The 22,635-nt window shown below is 33.0% G+C and overlaps 1 protein-coding gene across 1 annotated transcript; it reads right to left on the bottom strand.

The window, feature by feature from the left end:
- Positions 1-1,432: 1,432 nt before the first annotated feature.
- On the bottom strand, positions 1,433-2,101 carry LOC136203281 (protein GLUTAMINE DUMPER 5-like). The gene has a single exon (XM_065994401.1). It carries the CDS (start codon positions 2,046-2,048, stop codon positions 1,590-1,592), a length of 459 nt encoding a protein of 152 aa, XP_065850473.1. The 5' UTR covers positions 2,049-2,101; the 3' UTR covers positions 1,433-1,589.
- Positions 2,102-22,635: the final 20,534 nt, after the last annotated feature.

Below are 22,635 nucleotides of genomic sequence, written 5' to 3'. Positions count from 1 at the left end.
AACACTAGAAATCAAAAATATTTTCGTTCAAATAAACGAAACATTCATATATATTTTTCTCTTAAATAACCTAAAATTTTCCTTTTTGATTTATTTTCCTAAATAAATAAACACTTTTGAAAAAGATTAAAAGCAAACAAATGAGGTTCGATAAATGTCATTGTTTGAAACTTCTCGTGTTTCACGTTAATTAAACTGTCGCTGTAACTTTCTTAATTATACAATCATATCATGCAGTTAAGAACGAATCTAGTGGAACAGATGAAACCGCGAAGTAAAATATTTTCATGATAATATTTTCTTGCAAACAAATAAAGTCTAGATTCAATAAATGTCATTGTTTGAAAACGTCTCGTGTTTCAAACGTTGATTAAACGGCTGCTGTAACTTTCTTAATTATATCATTATATCACGCAGTTAAGGATGGATCTAGGCGGGATCATATGAATGTTCGAGCATCGAGCACCCATTGATCACCAAAAAAATTGAAAAATTGAAAATTGTATAATTAAGTTCTAATTAGATGGAAAGAGAACTTTTATAAGTCGGATTAAAAAATGGTATAAAATCGATATTCAAAACACCCGTTTCAAAAGTAAATAATATAATAATTGTATTATTAAAACTCCATTTATTTATCAAAAAATATCGGGTAAATTTTTTTTATTAAAAAATATATTTTTTTTCTCAGTGTTAAATCGGAAAAAAGTTGTGTGTGAATATAGTTTTCTAAAGGTAAAAATAAATGAAGTTATATGATTAAAAAAATGTTTTACTCTTTATAAAAGAATAAAATATATTTTTTTTTATTTTTTTCAATTCTGTTTGTTTATCGAAAAATATTATATATTTTAAAAAATATTGGTTAATAGAAATTTTATATTGGATAATAAAATATTTTTCGATATTTAAATATAACATCAAAAAACGGAAAAAATGATAGATGACTACTATTTTTGAAAAGATAGAATGAGATGAAGTAGGATTTAAAAGTTTAAAAAAATATTTTACTATTTTCAAATGGATAAAAAAAATTCTTATTTTTTTATAAATTTTTCGTTGATTAACTTAAAACTTTTTATTAACTTATTTTTCTAAACAAATACGGAATACCTAATCAATATTATTTAATAAATAAACAAAACCTTCGTATACTTTTCTGTTAACTAATTTAAAAAATTTCTTTGATTAACTTTTCTAAATGCATTCCGGCCAAAAAAAAAAACGCCTAGATTCGATAAATGTCATTGCTTGAAACTTTTCGTGTTTCAAATGTTGATTAAACGGTTGCCGTAACTTTGTTAATTATACCATCACATCATCTCACGCAGTTAAGGGCGGATCTAGGCGGAATCAGATAATGTTCGAGCATCGAGCACTCACTAATCGCTAGAAAAATCAATGAAAATTGAAAAATTAAGTTCTAATTAACTGGAAAGAGAATTCTCTCATGCTGATATCTATTTCATCTCAGCAAAAATTTACACTTCTCCCGGAAAATAAATCAGAAAACAGAGGAAGACGGAACAAAACAAAAAAGACGGCGACTTTTTTAAAATTCCGGCAGAGAAACACCAAAATGCAGCGTTTTAACTCATCGGTTCTTCTCTTTCCGAAGCTTCTCCATCGTCGTTTTGAAATTCCTCTTTCTTTTTTTCTCCACACTCCATTTTTTCTTCCTCTTCTCTGTTTTCAATTTTCAAAACAGAGACTCTACTCGAAACCGGAGTAGCTAAAAACGTCGGCGTTTGATCTCCGGCCATGATAACCAAAATCTTCTCCTCATAAACTTTTCCTTTTCCGTCTAATTTGCTGTCCTTTTCACTTCCATTTTCAAGATCTTCATCGTCTCCGCCGGAGTCTAATCGGCCGGAAAGTCTCCAGTAAGAGCAAGCTAAGATTAAAAGAGCAAAAGCAATTAAACCTAACATAGCTGCTAATCCCCCAAATAGATATGGAACAGGTGAGTGCCACGGTGACCGGGTTTGCATGGCGGCCGGAGATGGAATTGAAGCGACGGTGGCGGAGAGAGTTCTGATTGGTCTCATAGTGATGATTTGGATGAGGTAATCGGAGAAAGTTAGAGAGAAAAAGGAAAGTTTAACCTGAAAAAACAGAGAGGGAAATGGTTGTATTTATAGTGGGAAGTGGAGAGACTGTAGAACGTAGAGAAAAGTGTGAGCTCATGCTTTTTTGTTGCCTTCACGGATTTGGCACACTCATGGCTTAATTCGGATTAGGGGTGGGTACGGTTCGGTGTAATTCGGTGATTTCAAAATCTCGAGAATTATATTTAGGGGGGTGTTTGTAGGGGTGTATATCGGTTCGGTTTAAACAGCATACCGAACCGAACCGAGTGAATTCGGTTTTTCGATTCGGTTTTTTTAACAATTCGGTTCGGCATCGGGTTTTAATTTTAAGTGTATTTCGGTATTCGGTTCGGTTTGATAGAAATGTAAAAAAACCGAACCGCACCGAATTACACATATATTACTTTTTTTTTATATATATACACATATATTTTTTTTTTTTTTTTTTTGGTAGAAAAGGAAAAGAAAAACGAAAAACAACAAACTACCCAGGAATTAGCCTAGGTAAGCTAACCCCAATCCTATCTTCTAAGAGAAGATGAGAGATGAAACTAGGGGAAACAGGAAGGGTAGTAACGCCTAACGTCCCTTCATGGCCCGCCGCCGCCAAGCGATCAGCAACACGATTCTGCTCTCTAAAAATGTGTCTGAACTCTACGAACTCAAAGGAGGAGCAAAGCCTTATAATAGCTTTGATGAGGTTGCGACTGTTAAGACCCATAGAATGATTCTCAGAAATCATTTTGATTGCTTCCAAATTATCAGACTCCACAGAGAGCCTCTTAACACCCAGCCTTTTAGCAAGATTGATTCCAGTAAGAATAGCCCAGAGCTCCGCAGAAAAGGAAGAACCCAACCCTAAATTCTGGGAGAACCCAGAAAGCCAGACGCCCCCTACATCTCTAAGCACACCTCCAGCCGCAATCTTACCGTTACTGAGGCAGGAACCATCAGTATTCAGCTTCACAACCCCCTCTCTTGGCCTGCTCCATCCCACGAGATGGACATCACAACACTGAGAGGCTCTGGCAAGGGACTCTCCTTTGAAACTATCGATAATAGAGAAAAGTTTTTTCGAGAAGAAATCAGCTAAGTTTGTCATAAAAACAGTTTTATCTCCAAAAATCTCCTCGTTTATATTTGATTATACAAGTTTATTTTTTTTATTATTATTGAGATAATAACCCAATATAGATATATTTTGGAAATATTTCAATTTTTGTTGTTGTTGAGGTAAATTTAATGAGAAAATTTAATGATTTTTATTTGTTATTTTTAACTTAATTTGGTTCGTTCGGTTTAAACCGAACCAAACCGCATATTTTGGTTTGGTTTTAATTCGGTTTTACCTATTATTCGGTTCGGTGTAGATTATTTTGATCATTTCGGTATTCGATTTTTTCGGTTCGGTTCGGTTTTGTACCGGTGCACACCCCTAGGTGTTTGGCTTCTCCTTTTCATGCTCATGTTTGTCTTTTCACTTCAAAATGGAGAGTTTTAGATGTTTGGTTAGTGATTTTATGTTTACCTTTTACATCTGAAAAGTAGTATTAGGTGTTTGGTTAATGGCACCCCGTTTGCGTTTAACACCTGAAAAGCAGCTTTTTACAAAAACAGAGAATCTCTGCTTTTTGGAAATCAGTTTTTTCCAATAGCAAACCGTAACAGCAAACAGCAAAGCGTAACAGCAAACAGTAAACAGTAAAATCAAACAGTAGGTAACACAAACGGGTCCTTAATTATGTTAATAATATAACTCGGATCGATTTTAAGGAAAAATCAACGGTTCAATTTGGTTAAGTTCGGAAGCTGAAATATATTTACTCATCAATATTAAAAATTTAAAAATTTAATTAAGTCAATTATATAACTCCGATCGACTTTAAGAAAAAAAATCAATGGTTCAATTTGGTTAGGTTCGGAAGCTAAAATATATTTACTCATTAATATTAAAAATTTAAAAATCTTCAGAATTGTGCATAATTTAAAGTCAACGGTATAATTCAGTTTTTTGTCCTAAAAAAAATCATGATTCAATCTAATTATGGATTGTGTTGGATATTAAGTCTGGTTTAAGAATCTTTGAGATTTTGTAAAATATGGTAAGATCTTTGCCAGTATTGAGCTTTTTTCCATTTTTGTTGTTTGTACGAGATATACGTTTCTATCAACAGCATTGACAGCTCGGAATGAACCAATACCAATGACATAATTGATTTGACGCTTTATTACTTATTATTTACTCAATTCGGAGGAATCTCTCTATTAAAGTAGAAAGAAAGACAAAAAGACATGTTTAGGATGTGATCTTGTTTTTAAAAAAGTAAGTTGATGAACTTTCTTGGCGAAGTATTTGAAGTCCCACGAATATGAAGTTCAATCCTAGTTTATATACTCTTTGAGTGTCTGTTCTCTCAATTAAAGTTTAATACATTGATTAGAATTTGAACTCGGGATTGGAGCTTAAAAAATTCGATTAACAGTCGAGCCAAGGTCAATTGGTTCACGGTTAACCTGATCAGATTCTGACCGGTTTTCAAAGAAAAAAAAACCCGACCCATCTCTAGCCTAGAGCGTGATCGGTTCCGGTTGAACTGAGATAATCTGATTGAAAATTCCTATAATTGTACATAATTTAAATCAACGCTACAATTCAATTAGGTTCTAAAAAATAGTCAATGATTCAATTCAATTCTAGATCTTTCTATTTGGACATTTAGACTGGTTTAAGAATCTCCAAGATCTACGTCGAGTGCTAGTTTATATATTTGAGTGTTCTTCTCCCCATTAAAATTTAATACGTTTATTAGCATTTGAACTTAAGACAAGTCAGCAGCTTAAAACGAATTGTGGCAATTAACACTCGAGCAAACTCTAATGAGTTAGTTTGAATTCCTTACATCTTGTGTTTTTATGTATACCGTTAAGTTTGATCTATTGAACTTTTGATCAATTAATTTACAGTTTGAATATGAACTTTTTACCTTAATACATATTCATTTGTTTCAATTAGCATTCAACATGTAATTAGGGCCGGTCCTGACAATTTATGGATCCTGGACGAAATAAGAAATTAGGGTCTTTTAATAAAAAAAATGTATGTACAAGTTTAAAATACATTTCAATAAACTAAATAAATTTTATACCTAAAATTTTATATTATTTGGACCTTTTTTAAGTTTGAATGACATTAATACATTTATAATAAAAATAAAAATTATGTATATATTTACCTATTTTTTTTTTATCCTTTTACGTGCTATATGCGGTCACACTCCTAGCCTATGCCAGGACCCATCTTGCATGTAATGACCCATTAATCAAAATGGTATTTTTACCGCTTCAACTTGTTTAAATTTAAACTGCCATGACTATAACCCATTATTTTCACATGACAGTATTTCATACTTTATGTGTTACTAGTAGTTTAAGCAAATTGAAGTGACAAATAAATTTATAAAAAAAATACTAGACGCTAGTCGGTGATTAATTATATTATATACTTTTGTGTTTTATTATTTATTAATAAAAATATATTTTAATATTATTTATTAAAATATTTATTATACTATTTATATTTAATATAGAAAAACATGTATATTTGTATATATATCTGTAAAAATATGCAAATAACAACATTCAACAACAATATTACTGAAATAGCTCGAATAAGTATAAAATAATGTCCATAAATAGTATAATTCACTAAAAATTATGAAATAATATTCTTAAAGTCTTAAACCATATATTGAAAACAAGTAAAGAACATAATTAAATAAAAATATCCAAAAACAAAAAACACAATACACCAACAATCACGCAACAATGTTCCAAAATGAGTATAATAAAGTGAAAAATATAAATAAATAATAATAATATTTTTTTTGTTCCGATCACCTCCTAGACACTGTCAAGACGGCCAAAAAACGACCAAAGGGTAATGGATAGCATGACTCGTTTTATTGAACGTAATACATACTTAGCCTTCCATTTTATCCGCAAAACGCTAAATGACCCCTCAAACTTTTAAAATGGAATTTGACTTTTTGCTCCCCAACTTCCTTAAATGACAGTACCGCCATCTCAACTTACTTAAACTATCATTATTAATTAATTATTTATGACATGACGATACTATATAAGTGAAACACGTGTATTGCCACATCAGAAATAAGGAGTTAATCATGACAGTTTAGAGCGATTTGAGGTGGCGATATTATCCTTTTTAAAGTCTAAAAAATTATTAAGCTTTTGGGTGGAATAAAAAAAGTTGTCTATGTATTTTTGAATGGTTTTTTTAAATTTTTTGAATGAGAAGGATAACCCATTGATGAAATGAGTTTACGATCATAATAATAAAGGGTAAATAATTTATTAAATTTTACATTTTTACCTAACACACCGATCCTCGTATTTTATAGACTATTTAATCCTTAATTTTTGTTATATTCGATAACTTAGTCCCTCAAATATTTGAATTATTTAAACAGTTTAATTCCTCTATAAATGACTTTTCAAAAAAACAAAAAATTCCTGGATAAATGACTAAATTGTTGAATGTAACAGAAGTTAAGAATTAAACAGTATAGTATTAAAGTATGATAACTAAATAATGTGTTAAGTAAAAATATAATGATTAATAAATTATTTACCCTAATAATAAGCAAATGGCTCGATATGTTAACTCGAGAGATTAGAGGTCTAATGTGTAAAAAATTGAAATTTCAAGGACCTTAGCATGATTTTGTTCCCTAAAAACATTATCATTATTAATTTTGAAGCTAGCATAAAAGTTAAAGAAATGAGTGGTATATTTAACTTTTGATGTATTGCTTTTCCATGTGTATATCCATATAAACGTATGAATACATCTATTCATGCATAAAAAATAAAAATAAAAATGTGAGTGCTTTAGTGTGGGCATGGACCCAAGCAAATGGTTGTTATATGGGTCCTATTAATAATATTCAATGATAATTGTATGACATAAGCACAAATCAAATATATAATTAATTAAAAAGTATGGTAATATTCAACATGCTACGTCAGTAAATTGACACCTTTAAAAGTTAAAAGTTAATCAGTCAATAAGTTAACGCGTCACGTCAGCAATTTTCACTTTTATGGAGGTTGACGTACGCGACATGTTGACTTCGCGTTGATAGTTATAATTATCAGATATACACTTCAGTGGGAGGTCACCAAAAGGTTGTACAGTTTCGCATGCAAAATTGAAGGTTGTACATCAAAGTGTGAAAAATGACAAAAGTTGTATACCATGTGTTTAATTTACCCCATGATTTATATAGATCCTGATTAAGGTTGCAAATGGGGTGGGTGGAGTCGGAATGAGACTATTTCCTTCATCATTGTCCTTAATATATGGGGAATCTTCGTCCCTACTAATGAAATGGAGAAAAAAATCACCATTCTTTCTATATCCATGGAGATAGGGATCCCCGTGGAGACATAATGAGAGTGGGAATGGAGATCCCTGTAGGGTGAGAGGGAGGTCCCCGTTCATTCCTCATCCACACATGTAGAGATTTATTTTCTCCCATCCCCATCTATGGAGAAAGTTAATAGGGATTTTCCATCCCCGTTAAGGCGAGTCCCCTATGAAGATGGGGATTCTCCGCCCTGGTTGCATCCTTAATTTTGATTAGTATGACTGTTCGATATTAGCTGATGCTAAAGTATATCTGGCATTAGTTAGTTAGTTTTGGAGGAAAAATGTATTGATTAGTTAAAGAAATTGTAACTACAATTAACAAGTAGTTTTAGGTGTATACGTAGCAAGAGTTCAAGGTATCGTATCCCATCTTGTAATGACAAATTCTCTCTCAAATTCTTTGAGAAAATATATTTAAGAAGTTCTTTCTTCTTCCATAGCTTTCTAATGTGTTACATGGTATCAGAGCTACAATGACAAGAAGAACAAAAAGAAACAACAACATTGAGATTAGTGAAAGATGATATGAATATCTGGAAGATAAAGAAGATTAGTTTGAAGAGAAAAGTGCAAATCATAATATGTAGAATCACAATACTGAAGAACATCGTGATACACAGAATCAACTCAACCCCAATCTAAAAAGTCATTCTTCACGTTCTAATAGAGATCATCTCGAAGCTGTTTTAGTGAGTACATTACACAAGTTTTTAAATTGCTTGATCCATTACCAAATCTTAATAAAGCTTTTTAATGGTTTTCAAGATAGAAAAGTAGGGAGAATCCACTATTTGATCATAATCTTGAAATTGCAAACTATTCTAATAGTCAATATGAATCTTGAAATTGCAAGGTATTCTCTTAAGCAATAATACGCGAACAAATGACATATGGGTTTATGAAACAATAAGCACTAGATTGATCCGCTATAAGAACACCACATGATTAGAGTTTTGTAGGTGGTTCTCGTTTAATACTCACATATGAGTCATTAGCCTCAAAGTTATTATAGGGCCTCAGATGAGACACAGTATGCTTTAGTCATTTTCTTAACGACCCGTGACCTTGCAAGCTCATTTTCCGTTAATTAATTTTGAAATTGCACTATTTGGTATGTGAAAGCTAAATCCATTCTTTCCCAATAATTATAAAGCTAAATTTATAACTTATTCTTTATAAAATTCCAATTCCAATTGGTTATTTTTGTTAGTTTCCACTCAAATTTAGAAATTTTTAAATAGTCATGCTTAGAATAGTAAGATTTGTTTTGTTTAAATGAAAATAAAAAAAAATCAAATTAAATTATAAATAGTTTTCATTTAATGCTATATAAATTATAAAAATATTTCATATGGTAAGAATACATCATTTTAACCAAAACAAATAAATTATATATCATTTTTTTAATCAATAAATTATATATCATTTCATCGGTATTGTTGATATGTATCTCGATTGACTAAAGGAATTTAATAGTCGCCGTTAGATCTAATCTTATAAGATCTAAATTTTAGGATGATTTTATTCTACACCTAAAATTTTGATAAACTTAGATTTAATAGTAATTGACCAAATTTATATGGTCAATCAAGATCCATGTGAACACTACTGATCACTTTAAAGACAATAATCTTACTGTAGATTTAACAATGATTAAAATGTATTCAATCATGCTAAAAACGTTCACATGAATCAAACAACATAATCACATCAAACGAAATTGACGAACTATATGTAGAATAATTTAACGGTATAAATACCTCTTATAGAATTCCCAAGTGAAACTCCAATTTGCAATCACTAAGAACAAAATCCGAGATATATTTCTATTTTACAGCGGAAGAATGAAAATAACGTATTTTTTTACATAAAATAAAAGTTATCTCTTTTAATTTAACGTCTTCCCTATTTATATAGGTTGGTTAGATTAGGTCGGATCCATCAAGAATGACCCACCCAAAATATCGAACATCCAAATCCACATATTTGGCAATTTATTTTCTTTTCTAATTTTTATTATTGTACGTAGGCTACAACATTTTGAATATACCTAATAATTAATATAAAATTAGAGTAATTTTTTAATTAACACGATTAATCAGTTCGAAACTCATTCATTGGATACCCTTTCAAGTAGATTTTCTTTTGATTAATGTTTATTACGTATATTAATTAAGACTCGAATTCGAGATTTCGAGACGATATAAATTATAATTAATAATAAATTATAATTAATCATAATAAATTTTTTTTTATAACCAATTAATTACCATTCTGAAATGGCTTCAAAGGCAAGCCACCAACCGTTGACATGAATCAAGGGTCAATTTTTGTACCAAAAAGTAAAATAAAATAAAATCAAGGGTCAATTTAATAATATTCTTAAACTTCCTAGCTAATATGCTTCAATTAAAATAAACGAATACTAGCTACTATATGATACCCACATAGTATTCACCCATTTTTATTTCCACTGTCAAATAAATTTTTATATATATAATTTTATTATTATGTGTTTTTAAATTTATTCTTTGATTCGGATAAAAAGAAAAACACTAAATTTTCAAAAAAATAAAATAAAATTAATTGTCTAAATCATCAGTTATATCAAAGAGATTTGATGCATTTAAAGAAAAATAGAATAATCTATTTATTTTTATTTTTATCAATATTCTCATATGGTATAATTTCACTTTCTCATACAATAATAGTAACACTAGAAATGTTTGCACTAGATTAATCAATTGGCACCTATTTTAAATAGTGTTGTCACTTTTTTTTACCTAATAACATGATTTAGTGAGAAAATCCGTTATAATCATATGGAATATATATAACTGCATGAATGATTATGATGAGATAATTTGTTTTGATAGTCCTAATTTTAAAGAGGAAAAAAGGAAATGACCTCGCACTAATTAAAAGTTGCGAGAAACTAGCTGTCAAGAAACTCTTTTTTTTTCTTCGTTTTATTTGTTTTGTTTTGCTTTTTTTTTTATTGAATAAAATTTTGAATGTTTTACTTTGGTAGATTAAATAGTTTCTTATTTATTTGTAGTTTTTTACTCTTTCTCCATTTATGAATAGTTGTGGTATGTTTCCATATATGAGTATTATCATATTTTCCTTCGTAGAAAAATATAAGAATTTTGTTTATCACTACATAAATATGGCTCATCGAAAGATCATGAAGTCATTTATGGAGAAAAAGCCTGGATGGAGTGTGTTTCTAGCCGTTGTACCAAAAAAAGTTTCATGCATTGTACACTATTGCTCTGTCACGATCTATGTTATTGAAGATGCAGATTCAAACTTCTCTAATGTACTTCAGAATTATAATTTTTTAATTACTTATGTCGAAATGTACTGTTTATTTTTCTATATAGGACAATAATCATTCTGGTAAAATGCATTGACTATCATTAAAAGTTTAATTAAAATTTGTTTTATAAAAGTTATTAAATTTCTATTCTTTCAATAAAAATATATAATTTTATATTTTCATTTCAATAATCTTTTCAATTATTAATTTAAGTATAAGAACTCACTAAGGATGTTTGATGTGGCACAAAAACTTATAGCCCAACTAAATGTCATACTTTCCATGTTTTTTTTTTTTTTTTTTTTTTTTTTTTTTTTTTTTTTTGCTGATGTAGCAGAACCGTGCATACAGATAAGCCATATTTTAAAAAACATATCATATCAGATGTGGTGTTTAGTTGGTAAGTAATAACCAGTGGCAGAATCAGAACCAAAAACTCGGGATCAGTGGATAAAATTTTGTTAAGAAAATACAAAAATATTGGCGATTAAAAATCATCCATGGAAATTGCAGTCGTTAATATTTCCAATCACGTCAAATTTGTCAATAATTCTGAAACTAACAAAATCATTGGCATAAATTTTATGTTTAGCAACGCAATTATCTATTCGTGAATATAATTTTTATTATTATTGTTGGAGTTAAGTGTCGATAGATTCTCTGTGACCCCTATAGATCTTTTGTAAGTAGTTATCTTTTTTTTTTTTTTGTGTGTCATTAATATTCTGAAGAATTTGTACATACAAATTGATGAGAATCATTTTACTAAAATCAATGATTTTATTGAGAAAAAAATAAAAATTAGTGTTATTTTTGAAAAAGATTCAAACTTTAATAAATGTTGGTATAATTAACTCAAATAATTATTGATAATATATTTTTATTATAAATATATATAAAGGAAATAATGAGGTATGATTCCAATTATCCACTAGCTATGAGTCTACTCATGCAATTGGTAATAATTGTAGCATACAAGTTGCTAATATTTTTTAATATAATTATAAGAGATTTCAAGAGATTAGGTTCCAATCTTAAGATTTGTTGTCTTCACAATTACCAATTTAGCTACACTAACATAATTATAATTTTTAATGCTTTTATAAGATATATAATCGCCTAAAACATATAGGTAACGTAACACGATTATGACACGTCAATATAAATTAACAGACATATTAGTAGTACTTGTTTAATATATATATTGCATCGAAAACCATATTTCATAAGGATTCGATCATTAACTCCTAATATGATGAATATTAAATTGATATTGTTGGATTCACTGCTTACCTGAGTTAAGATAGTGATATCAAGCTACTATTTAAGACTACACATGGACAAGTACTCATAAGAGTAATTGTCATTGACACGTGCCCAATCAAATAGGGGTTTAAAGAGCACACACACTGACCCTCATTTCACGCCGGAATTAGCGAAATAACATGTGTCCTTAATATATTGTTATTAACTATTTCATTAAGAGATTGACATATGGTCTTTTACTGAAATCTAGGGCACACAGACTGAATCTATTATAAATACAAAGCACAGTAATTAAAAGGCACCCATTCATTCTATTAGCTCACTTATACTTACATACTTTTCAGTGTTATCTCCCACTGATTTAGGCATTGGAAAAAGGTCGTTGATTCCCAGCTTCTTTTTGACAATTTTTTTGTCTTATCCCAAACAAGCAGTACAGTTTAGTCTTCACCATATCAACTTCTTATATGTTATAATTTCTATATGAGATACACACATGTTCAAGAATATAAATTCTACTATAATAGTGGTAAGGTGCCAATCTAGTTGAGATGTCTAATCATTGTTCTTTCTGCTAATTTCTAGCTCCTTTTTTTTTAAAATCAAAGTTGTAAAAAACTTAGGCACTAGTCGGGTGGACAACACTCTTGAGAATTAATCAGATTTTTATTTTTATATTTGAATAAAAAGGTTGTTATATAAATTCAAATAAAATATATATTATACTATCTAAAAATATGTATATTTATAGTATATATCTTTAAAAATGTGCAACATTTCAACAACAATATCATTGAAACAACTCAAACAAATAAAATATAATATTCACAAGTAATATAAATTCATCAAAAGTTATTAAACAATGTCTTTAAAGTCTTAAACCATATTACGGAAACAAGTAGAGAAAAAAATTAAACCAAAACATTCAAAAATAATAAACACAATTCACAAATAAGCATGCATCATTAATGTTCAAGAGTAAATTATAATAAATCAAATAATAATAATGAACGCTTATGTCCATCGATGCTTAGGCGTTCAGTCGGTCTAGGTGGAGCCCAAATGGTTAAAAATTGTCTAGAGGCCAAAGAACGCTAAAAGGAACTAATCGGAGAAAATCGAGGTGGATTATCGATTTCGAGTGCCTAGGCAGTAGACGGTCTTAGTTTTGAACATTGTTTTTAATACTGCTATAATAAAAGGCTTAATACCTCTCTCATCCCCTAAACTTATCCTATATTAGGTCAATCAACTCAACAAATGTAACACTTCGTACTCATTTATATACCTGCATGATATTGATTAGCCCCTTTAACTTATCTTGTCCATCCTATTAGTCCCTCAACTCACCAAATATAACACTCCGTGCCCCTTTATGTACCTATATGGAATTGATTAGCCTTTTCAACTCATCTTGTCCATCCTATTAGTTCCGCAACTCATCAAATGTAACACTTTGTGCCCTTTAGTTCACATATGGATGCAGGAGGTGTACTCAGTGCCATGTTGATATAAAAGGAGCCAAATATATAACATTTGTTGAGTTAGGAGATGATAGATTGACCACTAAGTAGAATGGACTAAGTGATAAAATAGGACAAGTTCAGAAGAGAGGACTATAGAGATATTAACCCATATAAAAATAATGATAATGTACCAAGTTTTTTTAGAAGTGCCAATTAAAATAGCACAATTTTAAAACTCTAACATATATGAAACGGTATAATTATAGTCATGAGTAATAAAACTTGATGTTTCAATATTTGTAATGATATCAATTTATTTTCTAAGTTCTGTTATCCAAAACTATAATTATATAAACGTTGAGACTAAAACCGTGTTAAGCAGATCCTTGAAGAGCTTTCATATCACAAATTCAACAATATCAAGTTACTTAAATTAATTAATTGTTTGACGGGTCTCCTCCGGCGGCTTGGGATGTGAAGAAACCAAGTCGTAATAAGCCGATTTAACACTGTAATTGCCTTTCCTCTCCCACCGCCAACTCAATTGATCCTCAATTTCACGAGTAGAGAGCGGAATTTGCAAAATGCGCATCCGATCCTCTGGTGAAAACAGCGAATTCAACGCGTCGAGGTCCCACTTTCTGTCACGAATCAATCTATCAACAGTCCAATCCTCTGTGACACTATTGCTCCTGTTGGGGGTTCCATTTTCTGAATTGATCCACTTATCATGCCATATCCTGGTAAGCTTTCCATCACCAATTCGATTTCTAGTGCCTTTACGAATTAGGTTCTGACATTTATATATGCTAGCCCATACTGCACTTGGATTGTTTCCTGGTCCGGCCTCGCGAAAATCAGAATATGGGAAGTACCTTGCCTTAAAGACTTTGGACACTAAGGTCTGAGGCATAGTGGTGAGTTTCCAAGCCTGTTTCCCCAAAAAAGCTATGTTGAACTCGTTAAACCGTCTAAAATTTAGCCCTCCCCAAGCCTTCCGTATGCAGAGATGTTTCCAAGCTTTCCATTTTATACCTCTTCCCCACCAGTAGCCATTGAGCAGCACTTCAATTCTATTACAAATGTGTCTGGGGAGATAGAATACCTGCATAGCATACGATGGGATCGACTGTGCAACCGCTTTTATCAGGACTTCTTTCCCCCCTGTGATATTCTTCTTCCTTGCCACCCTCTGAGCTTTTTCCGCAGCCTATCCAGCACATAGGAAAATGTTGCTACTCGACTTCTTCCCACGGCTGATGGTAATCCCAGGTATGTGTCTTGGCTCCCTAGAATAAGCTATGGCAAATGCCCTGTCCCCCGAAGATCAAAAACTTCCTATGGCGCGCCGCCTGGAATATACTTCCAACCAATGTGAATCTTCAACTCCGACAGATACGTGTTAATCAAGTTTGCTCGCTTTGCCATCAATCGGCGGAATCAACCTCTCACCTCTTCCTTTCATGCCCGGTCACGCACAGCATATGGAATCAATCAACATGCAATTTCAATAGTGAGGAAGCCGACAAACCCTTTGAGACTTGGTGGAGAGATCGACTTACGGAAGATGCCGAGGCTGCTGCTGCAGATTGGGCGGCTTTGTTATGGTTTGTTTGGCATAGCAGAAATAAGCTGGTTTGGGAAGGACGGCCAGTCCAGCCACACGAACTAACTAGATGGGCGACCAGCTTCATGGATTACTGGAGACGATCGCAATCCAACAAACAGAACAGCAGCCCGAACGGCAGGAACGACAGCACATGGACTCCGCCAACGATTGGGGTTAAATTGAACTTTGACGCCTCGACCCGATCTCAGGAACCTACGGCTGGAATTGGAGCAGTTATAAGAAATGCAAACGGTACATTCATAGCAAGCAGGTTCGAACCTATATCCGGGTTTTATTCACTCGATGTAGATGAGGCGATTTCTTATCGGGAAGCACTTAGTTGGATCAAAAACCGAGGAGATGAGATTGTATGCGTTGAAGGGGACTCACAACTTGTCATTAATGCGTTACAGCAGGAAGAACACAATGACCTCTCGAGCTTTGGGGTAATTATTGCTGATTGCCTAGCGTTAGCAAAAACCATCCCGAGCTGTAGTTTTCGTTTTGTGCGTAGGGAAGTAAATAAAGTTGCTGATGCAGCAGCTAGATTAGGCTCAATTTCTACGACTTTGACTGTAACCACTTCTATCCCGGATTCCTTTGTAAGCCTTTTGGCTGATTATTAAATTTATTCAATTATTCTTTCAAAATTAATTAATTGTTTAGTTTTAATTTAGGCTTAATAGGTACCCAACCCTTTAAATTTGTAACTTTTTTCACTTGGCCCCCTCAATTTAGGGGACAACCTCTCAACCCCCTCAACTCTCCAAAAACATCACATACAACCCCTTACACCATTATGTTCGGTCAAAATATTGACTCGTATAGAAAACACGCTTAACTGTTAACCACACCAATGCCACGTGGCATTTTTGTAACAATCACTTGGATACATTTCACCTCGACGACCACTATCGCCAACCTCAGCACCTTGATAAGGCTGCGACGACAAACAGCAACAGCACCTCGCACGAATATGGAAAAATTTAATAAAAAATGACACGTGGCATTGGTGTGGTCAACAGTTGAGCGCGTTTTCTACACGGGTCAATATTTTGACCGAACATAGTGGTGTAAGAGGTTGTATGTGATGTTTTTGGAGAGTTGAGGGGGTTGAGAGGTTGTCCTCTAAATTGAGGGGGCCAGGTGAAAAAAAATTACAAGTTTAAGAGGTTTGGTGCCTATTAAGCTTTAATTTATAGTGCTTATGATAATTATAATTAGATGAAAGGCACTTACTAATCATATATATAATTACTAGGTCCATCTCTTTATATACATATATCTTAGTCAACATACAGTAAAAATGCACCAACTTTTTCTTTTTTCTAAATTTTAATAATTTAGTGATGAAATATGTGAATAAAGAGAGAGGCTATAATCATTAAGTAAAAATAAAATGGAATAAATGTGGGTAAAGTGGAAACAAACTATTGTGGCTTTTCTTTTGTTTCATCATTTCTTTTGCTTTGTGATTTTATCCATATCTCACTTTGTCCAACCAATTGGAAAAAACACCAATTCTAATTTTAATATCTATCTGATGAAAGATTTTAGGATATTTCGAAAGTAATACACCCGATAAATCAATAAATAATATATAATTGTCTCTTATATAGTGGTATGCAAACCAATTTTTATTATTCAGATGTATTACTTTCTGAGTACCATTAAATTTCTCTTATTTGAATCAGTTGTTGATATCTATTATTTTCTGTTGTTATTGATGATGAATATTAATTGATTTTCTTTTCTAAAAATAGATACAGATAGATGTTTTTAATTTTAACTGAACACTATTATACCTATTGTTTGGAGTAAAACACTAAATAAATTTTTTTTTTTTGATTCAAGGCTGGTTACCGAGGGCAGCAACGGAATGCCAGCTAGGCTGGCACCCCCACACAAAAACCCCCGAACCCTTTATTAAAAGCACAAGGCAATACAAAAAATGAAAGAATAAAAAAACAATTAGTTACAAGGATTAGGAGAAGCGAAAAATAGGCCCTCCCCTAATATCCCTAAGAAAAACAGGACCACAAAAGTCTGGGACCAAGTCCCACCAGCAGTAACTTGTCGCTGTTCTTCCAAAGTTAGCAAGGATATCTGCCACAGCATTGCCTTCTCTGAAGACGTGAGAGACAACCAGACGAATAGAACGCATAAGATGGATGCAATGGAGCCACTCCTGACGAATCTGCCATGGAACCGCTCGGGATTTACTGCTGAAAATATGAACAACATATGCTGAGTCGCACTCCAGCCATATATTCGACCAGCCCCGATCAATTGCCAAACTAACTGCTCTAATTGCAGCAGATAACTCGGACAGAGGCACAGACTGGCAGTCCAACGGGTACGCAAAGCCTCCTAATCACAAACCAGCAGCCGACCTGATCACCCCTACCAAACAATAAAATTATAAAAAGGAAAACTAAATAGATATGTAATCTCAATAAAAGTCTATATCACTTATGTTACCTACTAAAACTTGTATAATAGTCCAAATCAACTATGCAACGAGAAAAAATATCCATAGAGATATTTCCTTAACCTATTATACCTTTATATTGTTTTTAACCATTTTTAATTATTTTTCATATATATAATCTTTTTAGCATAATGTAACCTATCCTATCTTTTTGGACCCACAAATATTACTAACTACTAGGTTCACGGAGGGTCCGTCACCCCTCGCGTATGTTATCACACTCCCTACCTTCTAAAGGTGCCTAGAGGAGGGGCCAGACACAACAGAATGATAACCCGGGAGTGGATTCCCCATCGGGAAAGGGACATAAGATGGCCATCTTGAGCCACATCACGACCTACATGCTACACTGATGAGACTTGGGAGGAAAACCCGATTGGGAGTTAGAGAATCCATAGTACATAGCTCCACAGACTTCCTATTCATCGTTTATTAAAGCGAGGGAATGGATCTCTTTAGCAAAAAAAAAATTAGAATTACAAATAGAGATTGCAAAATGTAAGCACATAATTTCCATATGTAATTTCATTATACTAAGAATCTGTCACAGAATAGACATCATTGTCGAAACCTGTGATGTAATTGACTACTCTAGTATTTGGTTTTGATTCCGTCATTACCAACTACACCATTTTAGTTTACTACGATTCGAGTTCATACCCCACAACAAAGAGTTTTCCATCCATTCAAATTTATAACAAAGAGATAAAGGAAGGAGGAAAGAACTCAGGATATAAGTAGGATTAGATTAGATGAATGATTAAATTAAGATCTCTTTTTTCTGTTTAGAAATACAACAATTTTTGTAATTATTTGATATAATACCATGTAGATATTGTCATTTGGTTCAAGTTCCATTCCTTAGACCTCAAGGCTTTAAAACGCGTCTATGTGTTAGAAACACATTTTACTAATATATATCATTCATTTTCTCTATATTTCTCTCAAGCGTACTAAGATTGAATTTGAGAACTTCCAAAAGGCGCAAAATCTCTTTGAAAACGAGACTTATACTTTGAAAGAGAAATAGTGTGCCATGAGCAAGAACTCGAGGTGGAGAATAAGCACACGACTACCCTCATAAGGGGTATTACTGGAACGATAGAAATATTTTCCACTCTTCAAAATAATGTAGAGCAATTGAATATGGATGTGAACGATGCTAATCAGTTGGGGCATCCTCGTAGCGGGCCCAAAGATACTTTCATCACACGAGTCATAAACAGACTCTAGCAAGTTATTATGAAAATCCAAATTATATAGATATCTCATATCAAAAGACTGAAAACCTAATAGTAACCTCAAGGTGATCACTGCTATTTGATATTAAGTCCAACATGAGGCACGATATTGTCACCCTCATCTAGTGCTCAGACATTTCTTGATCTCTAATTGAACTAATAAGATCGAATGAGCAATAACTTTGATTGCCTCATTTAGGTGTTCCCACACACTTCCCAACTCCATTAATCAAGTGACCGACGATATCTTTTATCCTGTAGGAGACTAGTAAAACTCGCACTTCACTCACGGTTTTTAAGCATGATTCAAAGCATACCCAACCATCCCATACTTGGCACCCAGTCACGATTATATTAAGCAAATGACCTAAGCATACTATTTCTTATCTAGCCCTATAGTGACTTTGGTCTAAGGACTCATCTATGAGTATTACATGAGAACCACATGTGACACTATAACCATGTTGTGTTCTCATAATGGATCATTCTAGTGCTTACTATTTCATAAACCCCATATGCCCTTAACTGACATATAATTTCCATGACCGGTGAAACACCATCAATAGCCAAATCACATACTACTTTTTGGTGTGTCATCATTCCCATAATAAGAACAAATAAGGATATTTTAGAATAGTATCTTATTGCCTCATGTGTTTCACTTGCCCGAATCCTCAACCCATCAAACATGAGCAGATAACTAATATTGGATGCTCTATAAGGTTGATTTGGATAAGTGAATCAATAGTATAGATTATTTCTTTACAATTAATGGTGCTATCAAGCTTATAATGTCTCGAGACTAGTTCATATATGAACAGTTCATTCAACCAATAAATGTGCATGTTTATGTATTCGGCTAAGGACCCTTCTATTTGTACTTTATTTTTCCCTTGCCTGAAGAGGACTGTGAGGCTTCTATGATCTGGAGAACTAAATCTCCAAGGTAGAACTGCTTAGGCCACACTTTTTTTTTCGTGGATAGACTTCATCCTTTGGCGACAGGCTTCCATTTTTTCCACTTGCTCTATTTTTCATCCAAAAGATCCAACTTCTCTCTCATATTCATATCATTTTCCTCTTCTGAATACAAAATTTACCTTGGGCTAGATGTTTCTATCTCCACATGGACGAATGCTTATGTGCCTTAGGTAAGGGAATATGGGGTTTCCCTTGTAACTGTTTTACGAGTTGTTCGATATACCCATAAGATGCATTGTAATTCCTCGACCCAAGACTATTTGAGCTAATCTAGCCTATTCTTCACCCCTTACACTATGGTTTGATTCATTACTTTGTTAATCCAATTTCTTTATAGGTATGTCACAGAAGTGAACCGAAGTTTGATATGGAGTTACTCACAATAGGTTCGTAAGGTTTGCAATCAAATTGCTTCCCATTAGTTAGTGATTATGGTATGAGGGGACATTGAACCTACACAAAATCATTTTTTCACAAAGTTTATAATTTGGGTCGAAGTAAGGGATGAGGTTAGCTTAGCTTATCCAAATTAGCGAAATGAGCTAATACTATAATTAAATATTTATTTTGATATTTAGATTTCAAAAAAGCACTTACAATGTCGATTCACCATGTGGCAAAGGGCCAAGTAGGCTAATTATTTTCATAATCGATGCCCACGATCTAGTGATAAGTGCTTCGTTTTACAAAAAGATCATTTCATAACAAAGTCCACTGCATCTTGAGCCATTTTGCAAGAGCGTTTTTCCCTCTGTGAGCACCCCAGATTCCCTTATGAATTTCTCAGAGGATGTAATAATTTTGTACAAAACCAACATAGTTGAGCCATTGTTGATCAAATGACCTTCGGTAGAGTGTGCCATCCACCACCATAGAGTATCATTCGAATTTTCATATGATCTTAACTTGGTCCATTTTTCCTTCTACGAGAGTTCATCTAGTTAGATATAAATAAATGGGCGGTAATACCATTTCGTTGTCAGGTCTATAACCATTACCTTCATTTTATGGATGTTTGACAGCTAATTTACTTCTACTTGACACAAACAAATTCTTGATCCGTTTAGAGTCGATGCAATTTTGGCCAAGTGATCCATTTCATACTTTTCTTCCCTCAAAATTCACCTTATTTATAAGCTTCTTCTTTCTTCTCGACACTGAGCCATGAGTTGCTTGACTAAAGCCAGATACTACTTCATTAGGCATTTTTTGTTGTATAGTTATTGGTCATCTCACTGACTACAATCTTGGAGTCTCTCTTTAAGATTGCCCGATCTGGTTATGATATTGAGGATTGAGTTTACTTGGAGTAGTGCTTTATGCTCTACATCATTATTGGATACCGAAAAACCCAAAGATGTCGTATACTTCAAGGTGATTCCTATCGAGCCCTTCACATGAGCGCGATACCAAAGCCTTCCTTGTTAGAGCTTCCATCGGCAAATATATCCCATATATCATTTTGAGGAAGGCCAGCCACCTCTTCCTCCGGGATCTCAACTAATAAGTCAGCTAATGCATGAGCCATGAAGGTCTTTTGTGGTTCGAACTTGACATTAAACTCTGTTAATTTTAGTTCCCACTTCACTATTCTCCCTGAAGTTTCTAGCTTTTATAGCACTTTACGAAGCAAAGTGTTTGTTCTTACTATAATATAGTGACTTTGAAAATAGTGTCGAAGTTTTTGTGCCACAACAACTAAATCCTTAAGATATCTTCTCCAGTTTTTAGTACCTAATCTCAGCATCTCGTAAGACTTTACTTACACAGTGCATGAGGAATTATTCAGTACCTTCTTCTATGATTAAGACCATGTCGATGGATTCTTCGACCACACTAATGTGCAAGTATGAGGTTTCCCCAGGGATTGGCCTGTTGAGTAAAGGTGGAGAGGCTAGAAATTCCTTTAATATTGTCAAAAATACATTTGGCAATCTACCGTCCAATTGAAATCTTTGGCTCCCTTTAGGCTTTTGTAAAATGATAAACATCTCTTGGCCAAACAACCGACCTAAAGCGTTAATCTTTCTGTCTAGATTATAAACGTCATTCAACTTCTTCAATGGAGTCATGTTGATAATGGCTTGAATCTTATATGGGTTTGCCTCGATGCTGCATTGAGAGATCATGAACTTTAAGCATTTCCCTAAGCTTACACCGAAAGTGTATTTTTTCGAATTCAATTTTAACTTATATTATTGTAAGCTCACGAGGATCACTTGAAGGTCTGAAGTGTCCTTTGTTATAGTTTTTCTTTTGGGATGGGATTGGTTGATACGTCAACCATGGCGCTTCAGAGTCCTTATGAATAAGGTTGTACATCTCTTCCTTGTTAAGAGGAGCTTTGCTATCTCTAGGCCTTTGATCTGACTGCAAGTCTTTGGGCTGTCGTCGATCTTTAGATCTTGATCTTAAAGATTTTCATCGATCCTCATCCTAGTCTTAGTAGTAAGATTCGACTGAGTTCTCCTTGAGAGGTTGTCTTTATTCGTTGGAGTAATCTCAACAACGTCTTTAAAGTGGCCTTCTGGGGGAAATGGAGTATGACTCCTCAAATCTTTCGTTGTGGTGATCTCTAGGAGGCATCATGGAATGATGACATCTTAAGTGACATTGGCTGAGCTCTCTTCCTCTATATCTACCCCTTGTTCTTTCTTACTGAGAATCTAAGAATTAACTCTCTCTTCCATGGGCAACTTCGGACAATCTGGTGTCTG

This window comes from Euphorbia lathyris, chromosome 8 (genome assembly GCF_963576675.1).
Source record: "Euphorbia lathyris chromosome 8, ddEupLath1.1, whole genome shotgun sequence".
In the NCBI taxonomy this organism is placed as follows: domain Eukaryota; kingdom Viridiplantae; phylum Streptophyta; class Magnoliopsida; order Malpighiales; family Euphorbiaceae; genus Euphorbia; species Euphorbia lathyris.
Note: the sequence above shows the minus strand (reverse complement) of the source record. Positions and strands in the feature narration are given on the sequence as shown.